Here is a 17,538-nt window from a genome sequence, read left to right on the forward strand (position 1 = left end):
CTTTGCTGCTTGCGACTCACATTCCTTACGATATTTTTTATTGGTCCGCTTCATAAGTTTTATCCAATAGGATACACTCTTATGTCTCTCTGTGTTTCATTCGGAAGCATTTCTACACGTGCGGTGGATATTCGCGCGTTGACAGTCTCTGTTTACTTCATCGAATTCCGGTCTTCTCACTACAACTTCCACCAATGTGACCTCTAAATTACCCTGAAACTCTTGGAAAAGGAGGAGGCCTTTGAGTGGATGTAAAATGACCGAGGATACGCCGGAAACTCCGCTCACCGCAGAGAAAATCCGCGAGGTCTCCAAAGCTTCAGATTTGTCGGCCATTGACACTTTGAGGTAATTAAAAGCAGGACTTCTTCTTTTACTAGGACCTTTTCTTCTCATTTTGTGCATGTTTTCTGCGAACTGGGCGTTCTAGTTGTCTATTTATGTAGAAGTTATCCAAAGCCATGGCTTCTTTTGTCTGTGTTAATAACAAGTATTGTGTTTTGAACGTGTTGTTTATTCCTATTGTTTTTGTTTTTTTGTTTTACTGATCATACTATACTATTAAGTTTTTCGAACGCTTCATCCTTTAACCATTCTTTAGCCATCACTTGTCTTTTGATTTCTAAGATTTGCGCTTTTGTAACATTCAAACTTTAGGCGACAAAATTGTAAATGAATTCTAATCAACAAAATTAAAATTGTACTTAAATGTTTTGACATAAAGTGTACCAAGAAGAAAGATAATTTTCTTCCCCCCTCATGTGAAACGCAATTTCCACTATCTTTTTTTCCTTAGTAACTTTGAGCTCAGCACTGTAGCTGCTAGGCTAAGCTCCAAACAACTTTGGCATAGATTTATAATTTTTTTTAATATTTGCAGCTTACAGGGCCAGGGTCTCTCACAGATTGAATCAGAAATCCTACAACAGCTAACAGCTATAGAGGAGTTAGACTTATCAAACAACAAATTAGTTAAACTCCAACTGCAAGATGTTTTCCTTCCGTCACTGACGAAGCTCAATCTTGCCAATAACCAGCTTGCCACACTAGAAGGCTTCACTGCATTTCCCAACCTTGTAGACCTAAATATTACAAACAATCCAAAAATAGAGGTAAGAATTGATATTGTTAGTTACCCTGTTGTTTTTTCATGTGTTTTTAACTTTTTCTTTAGGTTTCAGAAAAATACAAGCTTGTGGCTGTATGCCCCTTGCTCAAGCTATTAGATGGCAAGGTATGTTCTATCAAAGGTTCAATTCTCTGTAGCTGAGTCTGCCTCCTAGGTGTTAAGGGCTAAGACTGTGTATGTGTTTTGTTGTATATTGTTTCCATGACTGAAAGACCTCGTTGCATGCAATGATTTTCAACACAGAAATGTTATGAATGGATAAAGGATGCTGTTAATCTTGTCATTCTCTGCTCTCTCCAGGATGTGTCGATGATGAGGGATGCTGTGGCCAGACTTGACTCAACTCTAGTGTCCAAGGTGGCAGAAGTATGGAAAAGTGGGTGCCGAACGTGGACAGGGAAGCCTGATGGGGAAGTGAAGAGGGCTTATTTAGACAAGTTAAAGGTACTTTGACAATTTCTTAATTAGAACAGCTCATCACATTACACCCAGACCCAATAAAAGCTCAATTAGCCTCAATCCAGGTCTTGACCAGGAATCAAACCTGGTTCAGCAGAAGTGAGAGGCTCCACGCTAATGTTATTTTTTCAACATTGTAGGCAGAGGTTGTCTGTGGTCCACCAATGCTCAAGATGTATAGGGAATTTAGGGTAAAGTTTCTTTATTTCTTGATATAGTTGGTCCTCCATTTGTCTGATGGTGTAAATTTGTCTGTTCAGTTATCAGTATTAGGTGAAGAGTATTATCAAAAGATGTTAGAGGGTGATACGGAAGAGTCTCCAACTAAGAAAACCAAGTTATCAGGTATGACCACAGCAGTGAAAATTTACCTTTGCCTCACAAATTTTTATAAGAGCATAGCCTTTTGTAAACAATTTGAGCTGATTGTAGATCTTCCAACTAAATTCTGTCTGCAGTCCTGCATTTGACTCTAGCGTGAAAAGTGCAAATTATGCAATTCACACTTGTATGCAATTCACACTCTCAAGAAATGTGGTGTCTCTACCTGACCTCGTCCGGGTGTACTGTTGCATTATAAGACCTGTACTTGATTGCGCCTCTCCTGTCTGGTCGGCACTTCCTGCCTATTTAGCAGAGTCTGTAGAATCGATCCCAAAGAAAGTGCTGTGGGTTGTGTTTCCTCACCTTTCCTAGGCCCTATCACATGCAACCTTAGACACGTTTTGTCAGCGTAGGGAAATGGCCTGTAATAACCTAGTGGTTAAGGCGAAGAATGGTGGCCCCCTTAAGCCTTTTATCCCAGTCCTGGTGGCTAACACCCATGGCTATGGTCTACGGCCTGGCTCAGCGGCCGTTGCCCCGGTTACTATCGCTATCAGTTGTATTTGTGACGACTCACGTGAAAACGTACCTTAGGACTTGCTAAACACAACTCGCGGGTTATATCTTATAAACGACACAGAATAGCGACTAACAAATAGATCGTTAGTTGGCACTACGATTTTTCGGTAGGATGATTTTTCTGACACAGCACTGAGCGTAGGATAAGTCTAAGCAGACGGTTGTCTCTTGCCAGGCCGGAGCCGGTATCAACTCTCATTGATCGTAGTAAAATCTTGAAATCGCACAGAAATGATTACGAAATACTTAGTATAAATAATTCACAGAAAGCTTTAAGTTACGAAGGAATTCATATTGTGTTGTGTTCAATAAAAACGACGGCTTTGTCTTGAATTCGTGTCGTGTCTTGAATACGGCTTTCTAACAAGAGAACCAAAGCACCGTGACAAACTCTCACTGATCGTACTCGCTCTCGAATCGCACTGAAATAAATACAAAATAGTCTGTCAATTTCAAGGATCCCTTTTGTGTAAGGATTCGTAGTGTATTCGGTGAATAAGGGCGAAAACCTTCAAACATTTCTCTTAAACGAATGTGGATGTAACCTCGGGCCCAACAAATCGTGCTCATCAGGTTTTACCGAAGAGGACTTTTTATCAAATCTTAACAACGCTCTTGAACTAACTCACAACGAGCTGGACCTCGTGATTCTTGCGAACATCCATTCGTGCATCTCCAACCATAACATTGGCGAAAAAAGACGGATTGCGTGCAACCTCCGTATATTGTCAAGGCCTGTCTGTAAAGCCACATTCTTCAACTTCTACGGCATCAGCTTATCGCGTTTCAAGCGTCTTAAGGAACATTACCAAACACACGGTATTTACCCCAGAGAACACGGAAACAAGAAAAGGCGACCATGGAATGCTATTCCATTTACAACCGTCGAGGAAATAAAGACTTTTCTCACGAACTACGTCGAAGAGAATGCAATCACGCTACCAGGCCGCATTCCCGGGTACAAAGATGAGGATATCAAACTACTCTCAGCAGCCGAAACCAAGATGAATGTATGAAAGCAATACTGCAAAGTATGCGACTGGTCTGGAAAACAAGCTGTTTGCTACACCACCTTCCTTGGGCTCTGGCAAAAGTTCTTTCCGAACGTAGTTGTTACTAACCCAAGAACGGACTTATGTATCACTTGTCAAGAAAACAGTACCAAACTTCACAGGGCAGTGAACTTGAGCGAGGAAATTAGACAATTCTGCAAGGAAGAGACTAAAGATATAGTTGCACCAGAACGATCAGTTTTTTTCTGAAAACGACTTGGCGAATTCCAACACCGAGGGCAACTACCAGTAGGCGAAGCTCGACCCCACGAGAATGGACTCTCTAAAAGGTGACTATCTAAAGCTATTGCAAATTTTAAATCCGTAAAAATTTCGAATGCAAATCCAACCATCTACCAGCATCTAGAGTAGTTATTGTTACCGCGCTGCCAGGTCCTGCTATCCCCCCTCCCCCATTCCCCACTCTTATTGAACAGTATTTTAAAAGCGTTTGTTTTTTCTTATAGCTCTGGTGTTTGCAAGATTCCCCCTTGCACCCGGTGAGGACGGCAACAAGGCCTGGCAACTAATCAAGTCCAAAATCAACTCCCGTTGCCGAACAGTAAAATCGCAGCTTAAACGAGGACAGTAAAAACTCCAGCGTTTAATTGATTTCCGTTATATTAGTAAATATAAATGTAAAATAGTATTGTTAAGCCATTAAGTAAAGTGAAATAAATAGGGATGTTAAAGTTTGTGGTATTTGCTGTATAAAGCGAGTAAAGCGAGAAAACCTTGAGCTTGTGTATCGTTTGTGTTCCTTTTCTTTTGTTTACATTGATAACTCAAGGAAAGCTTACCCTTATTTTGAGACAAGTTATGAACCCTACTGACTAGTTGTTGAACAGGCGAGCGATAATGACGCTTAGATGCGTATATCTGCTACGAAATAATATGCCTATGCATTTCACGGATCATTTTGATGTAAGTTACAGAGTGCTTCGTAATGTATTTGAGAAAAAAAAGGCGACAGTTCGTATTGAATTCATGTTGGTTACGGCTTAGAGGAGAGTACCTAAGCCCGGTGACCAAGGTGCCAAACTCTCATTGTTCTTATTCGCTCGAGATCGCACAAAATCAAAAACGAAAATTCCTACGAAGTTGTTACAAAGCTATACCTCAAGAGGTGATTGTTGATAGCGCTATTGTCTTGATGTAGAATGGTAGCGACTTTGCCGTTCCATTCCCTTGCTAGCACTCGAGATCTCAACGAAACCAAACTCAAATACTTGCATTATTGTGTCTGAATACTATTCTGATGTTTACTTCTATCCTGGGAGAGGCTTCTTCTAACCCATAGAGCTTAGTAGGTGTCTCTCGTGTTTCACCGACTTTAGAAATCGAAAGATTAATCCTTTTGCCGATTGTTTCGTTATTTGCTCGCGACTTAACAACGGAAGGCTCGCGCCCGTTTTGCAAAAGCTTGGACCTGACTTGCGGAACGCTCAAGCTTATCTCAAAGAAAGCTCGCGCCTATCTCGCGGAATGCTCGCGCCCTTCTCGCAGAATGCTCGCGCCCTTCTCGCGGAATGCTCGCGCCCGTTTCGCGGAACGCTCGCGCCCGTTTCGCGGGTTAACTCGCGGAATTGAAAGGCTCTAAGGTACGTTTTCGCGTGAGTCATCACATTTATATATCTATCTGTTTTGACTGTATGCTGACTGCCCTGTAATACAGGTCTGCGATGTGGGTTAATAAACAAATCATTCATGTATTTATTCTTTAACATTTTAAAACATGATCAGATGCACTTCACTGGTCAGAAAAGTTACAGACTGCTCCACTCATTATACAATCATTACTGTGATTTAATATATAAGCACTGTCACTGAAAATGGTACCACAGTCCAGTCACATGTTAATGAAGTCAAATGAGACCGGACCTCCAGCTTAATGTCCTTAGCTGAGTAGAGAAAGGGGTGCAGTCCTGAATGAGAGACAGGAACTCTGGCTTAAGATCCTTAGCTGAGAAGAGGTTGGACACACAGTCCTCAGTGTAGTAATGTAGTCCACTGCATCTTCAATAAAAAAATGGGTCTGACTTCAGGAGCATGGTCCCCTTACTTGGTACACATTCCACTGTGCTATCGCCCTCCTCTCTATGATACTGTGTTAAACATAAGTCCTTTTGTCTCTTCAGTAAATGGAGAAGTATTGCAAAGTAAAAAGACAAATAGCGATGAGAAAAAGGATGTAAAGAAGGTAAGACTGCTCGGTTTTGATTGACATATGCCGTAAAGGCTTTTTGTAGTGAGGAGTAGATCCAAAAAAGATACCATCAATAAATCGTCCAGTTAACATTGCTTTGTCTATTCTGCTCAAGTCATGGTGAGCTGAGTCTGCTGACAGCCACTGTACTGTTGGATCTTTCTGATTATAATTTACTGTAGTCATGGCACGCTTACCAGTCACTCACTGGGCCCAATGTACCTATTGTTTGATCTGTTTTATTGTATTTTAGCGGAGGCATGCTTACCCTGCTGATGCCCGGTTTGAGGTGTCTCACCTTTTACAGACTCACTCTCTCAATAATAACCCTGATGACAGGAAGACCCAGGTGTGGGGCTGTCAGTTTGAGCCTGATATAAACAACCCTGGTGAGTTACGGCTATACTATACATAGCTAATAATGCCAAGTGGACACCCACAGACATAACCATTGTATAAACATATTATAGTCACCTTTTGTATAGAAAGAATTGTTATCAGCATTCAACAGCACAGCAGTGGGATACTTTCTATCACTGCTATAAAAGGTGTGATAGATGAACTTTCCAAACGCTTTGCTGAATTTAATCAGGTTTTATACTGTCCTCTTTACAGGCAAAACCACCTCAATATGTGCCACTTGCGGTGGGGATTCAGTCTGCTTCATAGACTGCAGCACAGGACAAGTTTTAAAGAAGTACAAGCAGCCAGGAGAGACATTCTATTGTATTGCCTGGAGTACTGTAACAGCAGATATAAATGGCAACAAGCGCAAGGCGAATCTCCTAGCGGCAGGCGGGTCAGATAGAACAATAAAGATCATAGAACCCACACAGCTAGTGTGCATAGAGGACATTCCAGGAATCAAAGGAGTGCTGGAGTCACTTCTTTTTCATCCATGTAATTCCACATGGCTTGGCTGTGCTGCTGATGATACAATTACAATATGGGAGATAGGCCTACCCTCCGGTCTGGGGTATGGAACAAAGTCCAAGTAAGTACTGATGATGATACAATTACAATATGGGAGATAGGCCTACCCTCCGGTCTGGGGTATGGAACAAAGTCCAAGTACAGTATAGCCTGGAAGAAACTTAACAGCATCGCGCGCGCTTTTTGCACGTATTTTGAGGTAGTTTGAGTGTAGTGCATGCGCGGATTTTGCGTGTAAAACGCTGAGTGTACTTCACGATCGGCGCATGTAGTTTTCCTTTGTAATGCAGGAATGTTGGCTATTGTTTGCCCGAATTTTTAATGCAGGGAGAACTATCCATAATGCCGAAAATACTTTCATACAAAACCCACATGAAACGAGGACGTTTAAGTTGAAGCGTACTGCATGTATGCATTAAAATAACGCGGTATGTTGTTCATTCTCTCGGCTTGCGTACGACAAAACTAATCGAGTGCTTTACCGATTGTGACGTTCTTCATAGCAAATTCAAGCTTAGATATAGATTATACTTTTTCAAGGGGTCTGTTTGATGCGCAAGTTTGAAAGGTTGAGAAAACAGTCATAGTTTAGTTGCCGCAGACATTGCACTGTCTTTGTTCAACTGTCACCTCGCTCTATCGGCTTGCGTACGGCACAAGCTAATCGAGTACTTTACCAATTGCGACGTTCGTTATAGCAAATAAAAACTGGGATATAGATGAGTCATTTTTGAGGGGTCCGTTTGATGCACGAGTTTGTTATTTCTGTGCTAAGAACAGTGATATTTGAAACGGCTTTCAGTACTCTTCCGTTGTTTGACAAACTGCAAGGAGTTCAACACACAACATTGGCTTTTATCCCTTTACCACATTGTGAAGTACAAACTAACACCATGCAAAAAATATAAAGACCAAAGATTTTGTAGGGATTTTAGTAGCACGGAGCATGGCTAAATATATTAGTTCGCGCAGAATTCGCGCACAAAATATTATGTTCTCTGAAGGCGGTACTGTAAGTACTGATGATGCAATTACAATATGGGAGATGGGCCTATCCTTCGGTCTGGGGTATTGAACAAAGTCCAAGTAAGTTGATAATAAAGGATGGATAATGATTATCTCATTCAAAGTATACCATATACCCAAATTGTTGAATTGAATTGAATTGAATTGTTGGGTGTTTTATTATTTTTCATTTAAACGTGTGTACCAATCCAAAATAGATAAAGTACATGCAAACTAGAGGGTGGTAGCCTTTTTATGTACCATTTTATTGCTATATTCTAACCGTTTTGTCTTGATCAGGTTGCTATTAACGCTCAAGAGTAGAACCATAGTCAGGTTCTTTGCATTTGCTCCACATGGTATGGTGGTGGTAGGGGCTTGTGACGACGGCTGTTATTTATGGAAGCTAGCAGATATGGATCCAACTAATGATAAACCCAGGTAATAACATCTTTTTTATTTATGGGAGCTAGTAGATATGGATCCAACTAATGATAAACCCAGGTAATAACATCTTTATTTTTTTATGGAAGCTAGCAGATATGGATCCAACTAATGATAAACCCAGGTAATAACATCTTTTTTATTTATGGGAGCTAGCAGATATGGATCCAACTAATGATAAACCCAGGTAATAACATCTTTATTTTTTTATGGAAGCTAGCAGATATGGATCCAACTAATGATAAACCCAGGTAATAACATCTTTGTTATTTATGGAAGCTAGCAGATATGAATCTAACTAATGATAAACCCAGGTAATAACATCTTTGGTTTTTATGGAAGCTAGCAGACATGGATCCAACTAATGATAAACCCAGGTAATAACATCTTTGGTTTCCAATGAGCACATTCTCATTTAATGTTGCTTCATTATTAATGATATTTGGGTAACTCTTTTTTCAGAATCCCATTTGGAAGCTTGGAGTTTCCTGGGAAGAGATCTGTCCCTCTGGACTGTGTTCAGTGCTTATCAGATAGTCTAATAGGTATGGGCTTATCAGATAGTCTAATAGGTATGGAATATGTGTATAGAGAAATGTCCCCTGGTTTATGCTTAATACTAACGTAATGGCAGTGAATTTGAATGTTTGACACAATGTCAATCCGCAAAGTATTCTCAATTTAATATAAATACTATTTTTACCCAATTGACATGATAATTTTGACCTGTTCTAGCCACAAAGAGGGTCCAGGAAGGAAGTATTTGTATATGGCATTCAGAATCCAACATGATGAAGGTAAAATTTTCCTCCACACAACTTACAAAGTTTGTCTTGGAATTGAAGAGCTGATCTGGCTATGACTTAAAGCCGCATTGTCACCAGTTTACTTCTGGTCGATTACCTAACAATCTCAATATTTCAAAATATTGAAAGTGTGTTCATTGAAAGTTTATTTGAGGATGTGATTGATAATTTAGAGCAGATGGCCTGTTAAATATCTCTGATTTTAATAGATTCTTTTTTAAACGGTTGAGGTTTCCGTCGGACCTCCGGAAGTAAACTGGTGACAATAAGGCTTTAATTTGGATTCTATTTTGTTTAATATGATTAATACCAGTGTGAAATAATAACACTAAATTAACCTTTTATTTGCAGAATGACTTTTCTTTAGTGCTAAAAGTCCCCTGGAGAAAAACAGAGACTCCATTTCTCAAATTCTCTTTTATTCTTGGTAAGTGTTCTCCAAACTCATTGCACAGACTTGCATGTTGGAGATTATTTTTGTTACGGGGAATATGGTGGAAGTGATGTTTGTTATTGTAAGTTCATGAAAAATTTAAAGAATCATCAGATTTTGCACCTTTTAGGGTGATATATATGATATATCATATAGCACTCTCATATCATAGCACTCTCTGTCTAAGGGTGTGTGCATACATTGGAAACCTGGGATTCCGCATACATTTGAAAATAGGTGTAATATGTTTGACAATCTTGCATACACCACCTGCGCAATACTTTTACAAATGAATATAAAATATCTCTGGCATATTTGCAGAGTGTGAGGTTCTTGTTGCTGGAGATGACCAAGGCTGTGTCTGGCTGTATGATATGATGCGTTTTACCCCATACACTGAGAAACAGTCCAGGAAATATGAGGTGATGGAACAGACACAGGTATATCTTGTATTCCTGAGACCTTTATCTAGCCAGTGTTATACATTGATTCATCAGAGATTCTAAATATCTGTTGAACCATTTTTAAATAACATTAATCCTATTTTTTCTAACTTTACATCTTTTCTTTGCTACTCTGTATCACCATAATCTTATAAAGTCTGTCTAGATACTTGTTAATATTTTTTTTATGATCAGACATTGGCCATAATGCAGCTGTAAACTCATTCCACTATCTTCATTCTAGATCCTTCTTTGTCCAAATGATTCCACGAAAGTGTTCAATCAAGTCTGTGCCAACACATCGCTGGATTACATTGTTGCTGTTGCTGACACTAACGTAGTATGCATGTGGCGGAGACTAGAACAGGGATCAAAGAACTTGTAAATTATTCCTACATTCATGCTATATCATCTACTAATGTTTCATTTTCTTGCATGTTGTGTTATCTTAAAACCACTAGCTGTACCCATAATATATATACATACATTCAGACGTTTGGACACCTTTGATTTTTCTCAAAAACTGTCTGCAAAGCTGAAAAAAATATTGCTTTACAGGTGACTCTGGTATTTCTTAAGCCATAGTCAATGTACAAGTTTTACCAAAGCTTATTGAACTAGTGAAATAACATGACAACAGCATTTACAAGTTATTTATGCAGCAAAAAGTCAAAATAGGGATATATAATGGGGGGAGGGACTCCCCCTAGAAATACCACACATGCTTGTCTTACCACTTAGGGGGCTATAGCATAGGGTCTCCCAGAAAATATCCCAAGGTGAATGTCTCCAAACGCTTATACAAATCAAACATCCTGTCAAACCTAGGTTTTCTGTTGAATCAAGTAACAGGTTTCATGTTCAATCAAAATGATTATTTGCCTGTTGTACTTTCTATTCCTAAGGGTCTTAGATTCAGATCAATGCCTTTTTGCTATCTTTATTAGGGGCTAAAAAGTTTTTTAGACGGACATCCCCTGCTACCAAGGAACTTTTGTAATCTATAGCATTATTATTATATATTGTATGGTCACGTTTCAGGGAAAACCTGATATTAATGAAAGTACAACTCTACCATGTAACTGTTAAAAGTGTTACCATTGTTGTTGTTACAAATGTTAATAATAGAGTACTACTACTTTGTAAATTTATGAAAAAAAAACTGCATAGAATAGTTAGCTAAACATCTCTGTTTATATAATAAAATTAATTTGTGGGATATGTTCCACACACATTGCAGTTACTTTTCTTATTCTGACTGGGGATATTTATTTAGGGACCTTCTTTTAGGGGTTAGTATGTTGGTTTGCTTCCTCCATTGTCTGTTTTATTGTCATTGTAATGGGCTGAAGAGAGCTCCGAAGTAAATAATAGTTTGTCTCTGACACAAGGGGCTGCAAAGTCAGTAATCAATTGGCCTGCCTATTTAGCCCCTGTCCACATTCTAAACGTTCGAGGAAAGGTGCACAGTAGTGTAGAAAACAAGGACAATTTTTTTGATACAGCAAATCAATTTTTAGCACCTATTTATTCCTGTTTTAGCACTCGGTTTAGGACGAGGGAGATAATAAAGTCTTACCAGATGGAAAGATTTAATTATTTTCTTTTAAAAAAATCATGGTCCCAAAACATCAACAGGACATGCTGTGGAACTGGGACTTTTTATGAAATCTGCAGTGATGCTGATAGTCTCCTGAAGCCCTTCTCCATGAGGGAGACCCTAACGATGGCTGGCAGGAGAATGATACTGACCAAATGATACAGGCAAGCTTTTTTGGGGGGAGGGGGGTGCCCACCCATCATAGGATGATAGTTTGCACGTGCCTTTTAAAAGTGGTGTTTTCAGATATTCAATTTTTAGAGTGTCTTCAACCACTTCCCTTTTCATCCAAGATAGCCTGCATAGCCAGCACAACGATCTGTTTTGTTTCAATACAGAAGCTGGCATGAAAGCGAGGTGCTGTGCATAAAAAGCTGGAAGCCCTTAAAACTTATGCTTGGTACTTGTGTCTCGTGCTCTGCATTTGCGTCGTGAATCAATCCCTGAATGCCAAGCTATACTGAGTACATCCAAGAATGCAGGAATACTGGAATCTCCAAACTTCATAGTAAATATAACCACCCAGAGCAAAAGCAATATATAGTGAATACAAACTGATAAAATTGACAACTATACACTTTTTTTACAATTCAAACACTTTATTAATTTGTGCTTTTCAATCCCACAATGACCTCTTTAGATGATACCGATCTGTAAGAGAAAACGCAATATAAACAAACAATGACAAAACGTGATCCCACAGTTCATACATAGTATTCAAGCTTATGGACTACGATATTCCCAAGCCAGTTTTGCGAATTCTTGTGGAATCCTGAAACACAAATTTCACTCTAAAACCATTTTTGTGTTACACACAAAAACTGTAAACACCAAAACATGGACTGTTAATTATCATTTCAGTCACAAGGCAAGAAACAGGACTGAGACTGGTGAACAAACATCTAAATACATTTTCCCAAAGTTTACAGTTTTACTGATCGACCTGAATGGTCAAAGTAGTTTAACATGTCCTGCTTCCATGTCATTTTAATAGGTCCTTAGGAACATGCAGAATAAATGATGAATAAAGCATTGCTTAATTGTCAGTGCCAACCTTATTTGATACATCCAAGGCATCATAGTCTGGTGCTAGGCGGACATAAGCCTTCTTCTGCCCATCAGGTCTGGGAAAAGACAATGAAAGATAATAAGCTTTAGACTTGGAAGAGTCAGGTTTTAAAAACACTCTGAATGCCACAGGCAGGTAAAGAAAAATGTAGCAGACTAATCTTAATTACATTGCAGTCAAAAGCTAAGTAGAGCCAACATACAAAAACTACATTTCAACATAAATCCATATACATATTTATTACTCAGTTTCAAGTTAATGACTTCTTAGTTAATTTTGCATGCTAACAAGAAATATATCTGTTAATGATTTAGCCAAGCATAAAGAAGCCTAATCAGCCATCCCATTGTTGTTTTCTTTCAATATTAGGAGACAAACAAAAGATAGAAATAAATATCAAAAAACTTCATTCATTCAATCTAGACCACTTTTACACAAACTTTGTTTCCCACCAAATTAGATTTGGTGGGGGGGGGTCTATGTTTTTTTAGGGACAGATTTCATGACGATTTGCATTATTTCAGGGCTCCCTATGTTTGCCCAATAACAGCTATAACTAAGGATGTTACCACAAACAGGTTCACCATAATATCACACACTACCATGGAATATTGGTGAACAAAGCTATGTTCAATATTATATCAACATTACACCTAAGAACCTTAAATGTCACTTACCTTACTAGAGTGTTGACCTTGGATACAACAATGTCATAAAGTTTCTTGACGGCAGCCTTGATTTGAGGCTTGTTAGCACGGACATCCACAATGAACACAAGTGTGTTATTGTCCTCAATCTTCTTCATGGCTGACTCAGTCGTTAACGGGTGCTTAATGATGGCATAGTGATCAAGCTTGTTGATGCGAGGTGCAGAAGTGCGTGGATACTTAGGGTTTCTGCGCAGGCTCAGGGTCTTGGGGCGATGGAACTTGACAGAAGTCCTGACCTTTTTGGTCTTGGCTGCGCGGACACCCTTTTGTACAGCCTTCTTGGCTTTTTGGGCCTTGCCCGTCTCTGCACTCTTGGCACTGGACTTAGCCTTGACTACAGAAACAAAATAGCATTTTCCACATCAAAAACTTTGCCATTATTCAAGAGACCATGATGTAAGAGAACGAATCCCCCGTATTATTGTATGTTCCAATGATGACGTCCGTAAAAACTATTTTTAGAACAAGCAGTTATTTTTAGATATGTCTCTGATTGGTTAGCGCTCACGTTTCCTAGCAACATGAGTCTTACGCGTGCTCACATCTTGAGCAATGTGATCCGGCAAAGGATATTTTGAAAATCTGTTTGACCGAAAATACCTTTTTTTACGAACGCTGTAAAAATGATCTTCCATAGAGTAAGCTGGAGCCAATCAACCGTTTCTGGGACATTGAAATGCATAAAGTGTGTGATCTTAGGCTCTGGGATCAACTTCCCTAGTAAAAGTTTTCACTGCTGATTCGCATATTATAAGACAACAATCAATCATAAATCTGTGTTTACAAAACACAAATCTCTTCCAATTCCCTTTTAATGAAAAAGATACATCCAGAACTTAATACCATTATATTCATACCGACATTACAAATAAAAGATTTCAAGTCTTTATAATGAAGTAAATCTTATTCCAATGACAAGGGTTTCTTGAGTGACATGATTTCTGAACATTTGCGTTCATCGAAAAATGTTATAAATCAAAGAAAAATAAAGGCCTTCTTGTATTAAAATACATAACATAGACTCTGAGAATGCCTAGGTATTCTATCTCACCGAATTGCAGAGAACAAGAACTTTTTAGGAGTCTGCACGATGCATCTTGAATGAACTCCAAATTCACCGTCTCCCCGACGTCTTCCCGTTCAATTATTTATATAACATTTAGATAACTGAACATTAGATAACTTAACAGATAACAGGACACCACCCCATAAATAGCATTGTGATCATTAGCCTTGAAGAGTAGCTAAAAGGATAAAAACAGGTAGCGAACGAAGTAGAGAAGTGCAGAGGGAAAAAATTTGGTTGTGAAATTGGACTAGCTCGTGGTGCCCATAACCAAATATGGCGCGATGAACCATGTATGGATGCTATGATTGACAAGCTCGCGCAATCTAAATATATCTTTCATGGACATTATCATGGGCCATGGGGATTTGTTCTCTTATATCATGGTCTCTTGCATTATTTTAATCACACATTTGGAATGACAGGCAATTACAACTTATCATTCCGAGTAAAAAAGCTGCTTTCTCTGTCTTTATTTTAGTTGATATGTGGTCTGATGGAAACCGTCTGATGTGATGTGCTCAGCTAAATTGAGCAGGCTTCAAAATAAATAGGTGCACTTACAGTAGCTTGGTTAAATTAAAAGAGAACAATGTAGAAGCTAGACTATATTATCAATACGGCTTCTAATAACAATCATATATTTGTCAAAGGTTTGAATAAAACTCGATAAACAGTAAAAATTTATGAAATACTCGGTTATGACGTGTGTGATGAATGTTCCATGTGTAGATCGAGTTCCAAATCTAGTGTCTTTCGACGGTAAAATCAAGACGATTTTGCGAACATATCATTTATCTGTTTAGAATGTTGTGAAGAACATTATATACTTCTTTTCTAAGCCTAGTTTTAATCGGCAATGGTGGCTTAGTTTTCGTAATATTTAGAGTAGAAGTGAGCGAATCGATAACTTACCTTTGGGCGCCATGTGTGACTTTCGTGAAAGAGGAAGACTGATAAGCGGGGCGGCCCAATGTAGACTCCAGGGCTGAGGTGGCCAGGCCAGCACAGGACGACCACATAGAGTCCAAGATTACATGACATCGATTTATACCGATTTATAGATATAATAATAGCGTACCTGTCAACCTCCGAAAATCTCAAGGTTCAAGAATTTTTGTGAGGTAGGGGTGGGGTATATTGATTTTGGGGGGAGGGGTGGGTTTAACCTTGCAGGCGTTTGTCGTATAGAAAGCTCTCACGAACAAATCCACTTATAGATCTCGCGAGGATGTTAGATAAATTGCGCTACGCAAGGGAATTATTGTTTCAAATATTTTATTAGAAAATAGGCAAAATGACGATATTCTATAGAATAATTTTTCGGAAGCGATAAAAATTGCTAAAAAGCGGGAGATTTGGTGCTCAACGCGGGAGAGCGGGAGAAGGGGTCCAAAATCTTGAGACTCCCGCCTAATACGTGACAGGTATGTAATAGTAATAATGAAATAAGCAATAAAATTAGAGCAAACACGGATAATGTTAACTAGCGAATTGATTATCTGACTGCAGTCTGTGGTTGAATTCTGCAACAGATTTAGATATTTTTATACTAGAAGTTCTCATGGAGAAGTGAAGTGCTCGAGCTCATAGATTGGATGGTCATTCAATTGCAAGGGTTAAACCCATATTCTTATTTTAGATTTGTGTGGGGCAGTTCGCACATTTTCCATGAGCCAGATTTATGCAAGACCCCTTTTCTTTGCCGCCACTGTCTTGGATGATCACTAACCCTTTGTTTTATGGTTTCTGTGTTTGTTTTATAAGAGAAAAGAAACAAAAACAAGTTGCTTGTTGCTTAAATTGCAAATTGTTTAACTGAAAGCATTGTATGTCTAGAAAGGGAAAGGTTAAGTCAGACAATGTGATTAGCTATGGAGGGGATGTGCAGTCATAGATATTATGGAAAAATAAGTATATTTAAAAAGCACACTGCTTTTTGTTGATTGAGTGAGGGTCACAACCCGTGTGGCCACCCGACCTGCATGCCTGTACATACCTTGTAAACTATTTGGGTTTAAGTGGTGGCAAGAAAATAACTACTGAAATGATTACTGCTCATGTGTTAACATATAGTGTATTATACATAATTTATGATCTCCTGCTTTTCCCTTAGAACAGCTTCTGCATGTAAGTACACTGCAGTATTCACTGAAGCCCACTGATTTCTAAAGAATCTCTGTGTCTCCTCCGTGGCTGTGTTTGCCTTGGTACAAAATAATGTAGCAATCAATTTTGTTTTATTTCTTGGGCAATGATTTGCAATCATAGTAGTTCTGGACTGGACATTGCTGTGGAAAAATAGACTCAAAATATAAAATACTGCAAACCCAGTATCGAATATTTTATATATAAAACAATTCTATGTCTGACATAAGAGGCGGGGCAGAGAATTGAGATTATTCAGAGTGATTTTACATTTCCCTATATACACTAGTCTCATCAAATAACACAAAAATCTACTGAATGCTTATTATTTACCCGTCATTTTAGGAATTTGGTTGGTTTGTCATTCCTTAATAAAGTTATTTCGCTCAGTTGCATTTATAAACAAAGCCTTACATTTTAATCGTTAGGCAAGGGGCTAGTTTGATTATCCGCTTCAAGTTAACGAACTTCAAAAGCCATGATAAGCAAACCCTGTAAAACATCGGATCATAAGTCGTCATACTTACCAAATAATTCTTTGGTTTCGCCATCGTATTCGCGGTATAAATCGAAGAAGGAGCTTCCAATCGATTCCAACATTATCGTAAACACAGGGAACGTGGCGCTTTGGAACCGCAGACTGCCAAAGGTAGCCCAAATCTTGGTACAGACAGACAGAGACGCCGTTCAAATGACACCCAAATCGACAGGATGATCGAACAGTCGAAATTAGTGTTATACAGCAGATAGTTCCAAATTCGCTGCGCTGAAAGCGAATCGTCTTTTTGCCAAACGATTGTTTTGATTTTGAGCAAAAGGAGATTAGTTTGCCAGCCTCTTGGTTCTTTGGCCTGAATGAAGTGATCATCTGTTAGACCATTGTTATTTTTTCTCGGAAAGCTCTTTCCTGAATGCTGAATGCCAAGTATACCATCATAAAAAATTCATTTTGTTGTTCTTTTTTTATGTTTGCTCTAGTTCAATAGCCTTTAACGTAGGCTTGAGGCTTATTAGAAGTTTGCCGAGGCAAGCTATGGCCGCCCTGATATGACTGTAAACTGGTAAACACCGGTGCAATAAATCATTGATAAATGTAGTGACACTCCATATAGAAGAAGTGCGAACCCGCCCA

The 17,538-nt window shown here is 38.9% G+C and overlaps 2 protein-coding genes and 1 long non-coding RNA gene across 5 annotated transcripts; 1 reads left to right on the plus strand and 2 right to left on the minus strand.

Annotated features, from left to right (window-relative positions):
- Nucleotides 1-82: 82 nt before the first annotated feature.
- Nucleotides 83-11,052, plus strand: LOC5519742 (leucine-rich repeat and WD repeat-containing protein 1). 3 transcript variants are annotated; one of them, XM_048727147.1, is made up of 16 exons: nt 83-348; nt 881-1,112; nt 1,175-1,234; nt 1,430-1,573; nt 1,729-1,779; nt 1,849-1,933; nt 5,682-5,743; nt 6,003-6,138; nt 6,365-6,702; nt 6,780-6,820; nt 7,988-8,128; nt 8,594-8,676; nt 8,867-8,928; nt 9,289-9,364; nt 9,692-9,810; nt 10,058-11,052. In XM_048727147.1, the coding sequence occupies exons 1-16, from the start codon at nt 257-259 to the stop codon at nt 10,196-10,198; spliced, it is 1,863 nt and encodes a 620-aa protein (XP_048583104.1). In that variant the 5' UTR covers nt 83-256; the 3' UTR covers nt 10,199-11,052. The 3 variants fall into 3 exon arrangements, with proteins under 3 accessions (XP_048583104.1, XP_032220386.1, XP_048583105.1); XM_032364495.2 differs by lacking the exon at nt 6,780-6,820 and having other exon boundaries at nt 6,365-6,743; XM_048727148.1 differs by lacking the exon at nt 6,780-6,820 and having other exon boundaries at nt 6,365-6,743; nt 9,692-9,792.
- Nucleotides 11,053-11,991: 939 nt separating this feature from the next.
- Nucleotides 11,992-15,324, minus strand: LOC5519743 (60S ribosomal protein L23a). Its single transcript, XM_001639576.3, has 4 exons — nt 15,174-15,324; nt 13,160-13,526; nt 12,468-12,537; nt 11,992-12,064 (listed from the first exon to the last, which is right to left on the minus strand). The coding sequence occupies exons 1-4, from the start codon at nt 15,184-15,186 to the stop codon at nt 12,050-12,052; spliced, it is 465 nt and encodes a 154-aa protein (XP_001639626.1). The 5' UTR covers nt 15,187-15,324; the 3' UTR covers nt 11,992-12,049.
- An 832-nt stretch (nt 15,325-16,156) lies between these two features.
- LOC125561874 lies at nt 16,157-17,270 on the minus strand. Its single transcript, XR_007307577.1, has 2 exons — nt 16,934-17,270; nt 16,157-16,549 (listed from the first exon to the last, which is right to left on the minus strand). It is a non-coding gene; the product is annotated as an uncharacterized LOC125561874 (long non-coding RNA).
- Nucleotides 17,271-17,538: the final 268 nt, after the last annotated feature.

This window comes from Nematostella vectensis, chromosome 4, assembly GCF_932526225.1.
Source record: "Nematostella vectensis chromosome 4, jaNemVect1.1, whole genome shotgun sequence".
Taxonomy (NCBI): domain Eukaryota; kingdom Metazoa; phylum Cnidaria; class Anthozoa; order Actiniaria; family Edwardsiidae; genus Nematostella; species Nematostella vectensis.

Coding starts and splice junctions, on each gene's coding strand:
- LOC5519742 (XM_032364495.2), top strand. CDS start 257: ATGACCGAGGATACGCCGGAAACTCCGCTCACCGCAGAGAAAATCCGC. Junction 8,929..9,288: donor CAGAATCCAACATGATGAAG/GTAAAATTTTCC, acceptor TTTTATTTGCAG/AATGACTTTTCTTTAGTGCT. Junction 9,811..10,057: donor AGGTGATGGAACAGACACAG/GTATATCTTGTA, acceptor TCTTCATTCTAG/ATCCTTCTTTGTCCAAATGA.
- LOC5519743 (XM_001639576.3), bottom strand. Junction 12,538..13,159: donor AAGGTCAACACTCTAGTAAG/GTAAGTGACATT, acceptor GTCTTTTCCCAG/ACCTGATGGGCAGAAGAAGG.